Source organism: Primulina tabacum, chromosome 17, assembly GCF_025594145.1.
Source record: "Primulina tabacum isolate GXHZ01 chromosome 17, ASM2559414v2, whole genome shotgun sequence".
Classification (NCBI taxonomy): domain Eukaryota; kingdom Viridiplantae; phylum Streptophyta; class Magnoliopsida; order Lamiales; family Gesneriaceae; genus Primulina; species Primulina tabacum.
Genome location: NC_134566.1, coordinates 23,836,545 through 23,842,899, shown reverse-complemented (window position 1 = coordinate 23,842,899; position 6,355 = coordinate 23,836,545). Strand labels below are relative to the sequence as shown.

At 33.3% G+C, this 6,355-nt stretch overlaps 1 protein-coding gene and 1 pseudogene across 3 annotated transcripts; one reads left to right on the top strand and one right to left on the bottom strand.

Annotated features, from left to right (window-relative positions):
• Positions 1–2,940: 2,940 nt before the first annotated feature.
• On the top strand, positions 2,941–3,901 carry LOC142531153 (uncharacterized; annotated as a pseudogene).
• Positions 3,902–4,022: 121 nt separating this feature from the next.
• On the bottom strand, positions 4,023–5,783 carry LOC142531154 (putative GEM-like protein 8). 3 transcript variants are annotated; one of them, XM_075637215.1, is made up of 4 exons: positions 5,483–5,748; positions 5,314–5,404; positions 4,956–5,230; positions 4,023–4,857 (listed from the first exon to the last, which is right to left on the bottom strand). In XM_075637215.1, exons 1-4 carry the CDS (start codon positions 5,576–5,578, stop codon positions 4,681–4,683), a joined length of 639 nt encoding a protein of 212 aa, XP_075493330.1. In that variant the 5' UTR covers positions 5,579–5,748; the 3' UTR covers positions 4,023–4,680. The 3 variants fall into 3 exon arrangements, with proteins under 3 accessions (XP_075493330.1, XP_075493329.1, XP_075493327.1); XM_075637214.1 differs by having other exon boundaries at positions 4,026–4,857; positions 5,314–5,388; positions 5,483–5,783; XM_075637212.1 differs by having other exon boundaries at positions 4,031–4,857; positions 5,314–5,394; positions 5,483–5,782.
• Between the last annotated feature and the right edge of the window lie 572 nt (positions 5,784–6,355).

The following is a 6,355-nucleotide window of genomic DNA, read 5'->3' as shown; positions in this document are numbered from 1 at the left end:
CACTCGAAAACTGAAAATACCCGCGTGTAACGGAGAGGCGGGGGAGGAGTTCTCTTGAAAACGTTGAGAGGATTTCGTGAGTTGTTGCTGGTTTTGGCTTCGAAATGGCTGCTGATGGAGGTAAGGGACAGCTGCTAGGTTTAGTTTAGATTTAGGGTTTTCTTAATGATGTAATTAAATAAAAATATAATGCATTAATGGGCCTTTAATTAAAATTAAAAGGGTTAAAAGGGTTTTGAGCCCATTAAGCATTAAAACAAAACTATCAAGTCCAATAACACTCTTGAAAAATATTTCTTTTGGATAAGTTTTTAAAAATATTGCCCGAACCCTCAAAAAGTCTTCTGAATCGTTAAAATTGGGGTATCAGCTAAAAATATAACCCGACGAATAAAAATACCCAACCAAGGCTCATTTCAAAAAAATCATACCTAAATACACCATATATTAAATAATTAAAAATAATTATTTAATAAAAACATTTTCCCGAATATCCCGGTTTTCGTTCCTCATTCGAGCGTAAAATGCAACTTTAAACCATAATGCATGAAACATTAAAATAACTATGAAATAAACACTTATCCATGCAATATTGATGCATTAAACACATAAAAATCATTAAACACATATTTTAAATAAAAACCCTAGATCGCATGTAGTCGGGTTATGTAGTTCGAATTTCTTAGACTTACACAACCATATCATGGGTTCCACCGTTCGAACACTTGCCTTTTTTTACTTTTTCGCTCAATACAACTTCTTTTTTCTTCAAATCACATTTCAAAGCACAAATAGATCCTTTGAAAACTATTGTACCCCAAGGGTACTCATTAAAAACAACAAAATTATCAATCAAGCTAAGAATCTTTTTATCAACTTGAGGATTTTTAACCGGCGCTATCTACAGACGAAGTATAAACAAGCCATCTTCACTCTCTCTATACTCAACAACTCATCCAAATCCTTCAACTTCATTTCAACTTTGTTCACAGATACTTTATTATTGTCTTGAAAATGTCTACAACAAAAATCTGAAACTTCTGGTTCTTCTTCAGGAAAATTATCGGAACAATCCAACCATGTTATCAATGCATACTCCAGTCTAGAATACCTAATTGGTCTATCATTCACAACAAACCACATTTCATCATCATCCGTTACATACACTTGTCTCATCACCATAAACCATAAAATTTGACTAGATAAATTATAATCTGTAGCATACTTAATCAGATTTGCCAAATTGTGTTTTTTCAACCATGAAGTCCATGTCTTGCTCATTCAAGCAATCTAATATAATTTCACTTATTTTCTGATATTTGGAATGTACACTAAACTTGCAACTAAAATATTTCTCCTCTGATAGTTGAGATTGAAGATTAACGTGAAAAAAATAATCAAGTCAACTAGTAATATCAATTAATTAAATACTCAACTATGTTGAAATTCTTGAAATTTATAGAGCAAAATGAAAATAAATATTTTTTATAAAATAAATGAACATACCCAAATCTTTTTTGCAACCATCTCTGATATTTTTCTCTATCAACAACAAGTTTCAAAGAGAAGAGATCTTGATAAAAAAAAATTAAAATCAACTTCAAAATTGGTGGAGGAAATGAAATATTTGATATAAAAGATCAAGTTGAAGGGTTAGGAAATTCATCTCCTGCGAGATTCTAATTCATCCATAAACAAATAAAATAAAAAAATCGAATAACCATCTATTACCTATCAAGTGTTTCGAAACTCAAGCTTCTATCTATCACCACTAGTGGATGCATTTAACTCGTAACATTTTCTGAAACATTATGATGGTGAGGTAGGAAAACATATCCGTAAATTTAGGATTTTAAATTCTCAACTATCTAAAGAAGTAGGAAAACAAATCCATAAAACTTGAATTTTCAATTATCAAACAATTCCAACTTTAACTCACTAGCCCAATACATGTTTTAAAATTATTTTACGCAAACATTCATTGCAAAAATGACAAGCAGTAGCTCAACTATTTTTCTTCTTTTTAAGTGATGATATTTTTTTAGGACAAATGAGGAAGATATTAAAATAATAAATTTTAAACAGATTTCTAACACAAAAAGATCACAACTATGCAACAAAAATGAGAGTTTGACTAGTGTTTACCATTCAAATATATGGTTTATGACTGAGAAATTTACACGGAATCAAGAAATAAATCTGCCCAATCCATCGGCTTCTGCGCTTTTGAGAAGAAAGGAGAGTCTAAGAAAAAAACTGAGAAAACTGGCACGTCTGTTGGAGGGAACGTGAGCGGTTGAAGGAAGGGGAAGAGAAATTTTCTGTTTAAGTGTTTAATTATTTTTTTTACTTAAATAATGGTTTTAAATCAGTTAAGAAAAGGGTAAATTGAGAATTTGACAAACAAGGGCTATTTTCTTAAATGGGATTGTGAGGAGGTCTATTTTTCTAAATTTTCCGTCAACTAACAGTATGCGTGTGATAACTGGTTAATACTGAGATATTTCTGCTTTTACTTTGTGTCGTTTTTGGTCGAAAAATTGTTACCAAGATACGATTTTGATTTGAATGCTAATTTCTTCCACCAACCCATTGTGATTTTTTCCCCTGAGTTTCATTATATTGTGTAAGAACTAGTAGTAAAATTGTTTTTTTTTTGTATATGGTTTTTGTTATCACCCAATGAAATTACTGGTCGGGAAATAAATATTATAATAAATTGAAGTGATTTTTCTAGAAAAGTTTATATGAATTTGAAATGGTTGATTTAATTTGATGGATCCACTTTCATACCTTTTTATATTTGATTGAATGACTCAAAAGTTTTATTACTTGAAAAGACCTTAACAGGATACTATTTTTTTTCCAATGGAAATTTGAAAAACAAATGGGTCGAATGATATATCTTTTCAGGACATACTGGTGCTCAAATTATGAAAATATGCAGTGTTTAATCCTCTTAAATCTTGTTCCTTGAGAATGATTTCCTCACAGTGACTGATCCTGAATTTTAATATTTTATACCATTGGGAAAATTAATGTTAAATTCATGATGTACTTTTTGATGTCACTAATAATTCTTTTAACTGTTGCTGCGCTGTTGTGCTTTACATTCTGTAGGAAAACTGAATGTTCTAGATTGCATGTTAAATTTTAGTTTGGTGCTAGCAGTTCTTCAGGATAAGACTTCAAAGCGGACTTGTTTTGAAAGATCTCATAATATTTTATTCATGGTTTTAATAGGTATAACTGATAATGAAATATCAGTAATTGGGTCGGTTCTTCCTTCTTTGGAATCGTTAGATGTGTCTTATTGCCGAAAGCTAACAGAGAAAGGATTGTCGACTGTTGTCAAAGGTTGCCAGGATCTCAGAGAATTATATCTTGCAGGTTGCACACTCATATCTGATTCTTTGTTAACTCATCTTTCGATGAACTGCAATAAACTTAAAGATTTGGGTTTGCAAGGTTGTACTAACTTAACTGACTCTGGTCTCACTGCTCTTGCTGAGGGTTGTCGGAATTTGAAGTATTTAGACCTCAACAAAGTGCATTAATATCGGTGATCTTGGGATATATAGTGTAGCAACAATAGGTTATTCCTTATCCTTGTGCACTTTAAAGTTTCTAGATTGTTACAAGGTTGGAAATGATCACGGCAGAAATCTAGAGACACTCATCATTGGTAGTTGTCGGGACATAGCTAATGAATCCATAAAGTTATTGGCTGTGGCGTGTTATATCAGTCTCAAGAATTTGCACATGGATTGGTGTTTAAATGTATCTGACATATCTTTACACTCCATATTTACTCTGTATAGGAAGCTTGAGGCTCTAGATGTTGCATGTTGTCAGGAGCTGACAGATGCTTCTTTTCAAAGTTAAGGAAATGATGATTTTAAGTTGATTGGAAAATTTACGACGCCCTTTCACCTGTTTGTTTATGTTCACCTGTTTGTTTGTGTTTTTGCGACCATCGTTAATCATTAATAACGAAAATATCATATTAATTACCACCACATATTGATCATTCTATATGTGGTAGTATCGTTAGGAAAATTACCAGGATGGATAATACTCTGGAATTGAATTGTTAGGAAGAGCAGAGGGATATTGTAGCTAAATTAGCCAACTTTGGGTGGTATTGTGAAATCACTAATGAGGAAGCATCTAACAAGAGGATGTTTTCTACTTGATAGGTATATCCCTAACTATTTGATGCGTCATTCACCTTCAATTTTCACTTTTCTACTTCCAACGATCGATGAAATTCATTACAATAGGCTAAAAAGGAAAAAAAAATCATAGAAGAATGAGCTCATGGTTGATCTTCTGGAGTGAGTTTAACTTCCTCTACTTATTTGTTGATGTTTATAACTTTGTACGGCTTGAATAACATCCAAAATAATGTGTTAATTTTAAAAACTTTGTTGGTACTTTTGGTTACTTTTGCAGTAGTTTGCTCATTGTCTTTGGCTGTGGGTGAAGTACAATGAGAATAAATTGATTTTTTTCTTTCACCAAAAGGCCAAGCCTGAGTTTATACAAAATGGTACATACTTGAGAGTGTAGCTTCTTAAAAATACACCCCAAGAAAAGGGTGACAATATAAACACATGAAGACAGAAAGGAGAAAAAATTAACGAAATTAAAGAAAAAATTATTTATGCTGCCAACGCCTCATCTAACTTGATGGATTGCCTGCTGCAGATAGTTGAAAGTTCTCTGATGATTTAGAAATCCCATGAACCAGAAATCAAAATTGTCCTCGGTGACTACTTGCACATACTTCTGCGTCCGCTTTTTCACATCCTCACTTTCGTTGGCTCTCTTTATTTTCCTAAGTGGAATCATAACCTACATATGTATAACAATTTCAAAACAAGTTGGTTTCTCTTGTTGCTTAGGTAAATGTAGCTGCAAGTTGGGTTCAGAATACCAAAGATGAAATGTACCTTGTAATGAATTTTAACCAGCTTTCGAGATGGAGAAGAGAGTTTGATTAATCTCTCACTGCAGAAGGCAACTCTATGATTAGAAATAAAAAGGAGTCCAGCAATAGGACCAGCCGTCGTCGACAAATAACACTGCGAAGCCTTGAACAACTTTTCGCCGTCTAGGATGTCAAATTTCTGATTGAAAATTTTGTCCACTCCCCCTAACAGAAGGATTCTTGCTCCCAGACTCAATTTTCCTTTCACGGTTTCAAGTAACTTGGGTCCTAGTCTCACTGCAAAGTTCATGAAAATGTTGGGCATGTTCTTTTCCCCGCAAAGACAGACAATTGTTTATATGTAAATTATGAGGAGTTACCGTGCTCTCGGATTCCATGAGCGAGTATGTCCACCCTCTGCCCGAGTCTGTTAATCTTGGCGATCATTGAGTCTACTCTACCTGCATGTTTCTTTAGAATCAAACGAATGACTAATGATTCAAGTATCTTACATAGACGTTGAGACCAGGCTAAAAAATAATGGCTTACTGTGTCTGACTTTGTAATAGTGATTAGCTGGAGAAGGCAGAAGCTGGTATTGAGATGCGGGATCAGGTAAAAGTACTGGTTTTGCAGAGAAAGCATAATCTTGTGACCTAATTGGAATCCCCATGACCACGTGTTCTTTCTGCATATTTTCCTTCCCAATTCTTGACTTGCTGCTCTTTACTTCCATTATACTTCAGTTTGGTGTATGTGATCAAGTAAATAAGATGAATACTTGAGAATGTTCACCAGTACTTGAGATCAACTCTGCCTGATCCAACCATGATTCTTTAGTACACTATTTATAATGAAATTGCTATGTATTTTTATGTTTGCATGAGTCAGCTTTGGGTCATCAAAAGTTAAAGGTTGGAGATACAAGCTTCTGACAATTCTTTTTCTCTATTCCTTTTTTAATTCCCTTATGCATGGTGTTTTTAGGATCACTCCCTTTTGATTTTGTGCCAAATATTTTTTAATTATCCATCCTGTTTTAAAATCAATGTAAAAGGCTAAGGAATTAGCCATCTCCATATCTAGTTCAAATTCCTCAATTTCTTCAGTCCAAAGATGTATTTCTCCTTTTTCCTGCTTGAATTTTTTTTTTTTGATAACCAAGATTTGTCGTTTTAATAGAAGGGCTTTCTGAATTTGATGGCTTGTTGGATAATGCGGTCGAGCGAGATACTGAAGGGATTTGGGATGGAATGCTGTTGATTTTGCAATTTTTCTGTGAATAAATAATTTTACCGTTGACATAGATAAATATATTTATCTCCATTAGATATGAGTCACATGTATATAATATAAGGCTATACACGTTAACACATTTTGTTTAGCTGTGTATACAACAAAGGTAAGTAGTTTTCCGTCCCT

What these genes read in the sequence shown, in the direction of transcription:
- LOC142531154 (XM_075637212.1), bottom strand. Translation starts at nt 5,669, where the DNA reads ATGGAAGTAAAGAGCAGCAAGTCAAGAATTGGGAAGGAAAATATGCAG. An exon ending in CTATTACAAAGTCAGACACA is followed by an intron (nt 5,395 to 5,482) that starts GTAAGCCATTAT and finishes AGAAACATGCAG; the next exon opens with GTAGAGTAGACTCAATGATC. An exon ending in TGGTTAAAATTCATTACAAG is followed by an intron (nt 4,858 to 4,955) that starts GTACATTTCATC and finishes ATACATATGTAG; the next exon opens with GTTATGATTCCACTTAGGAA.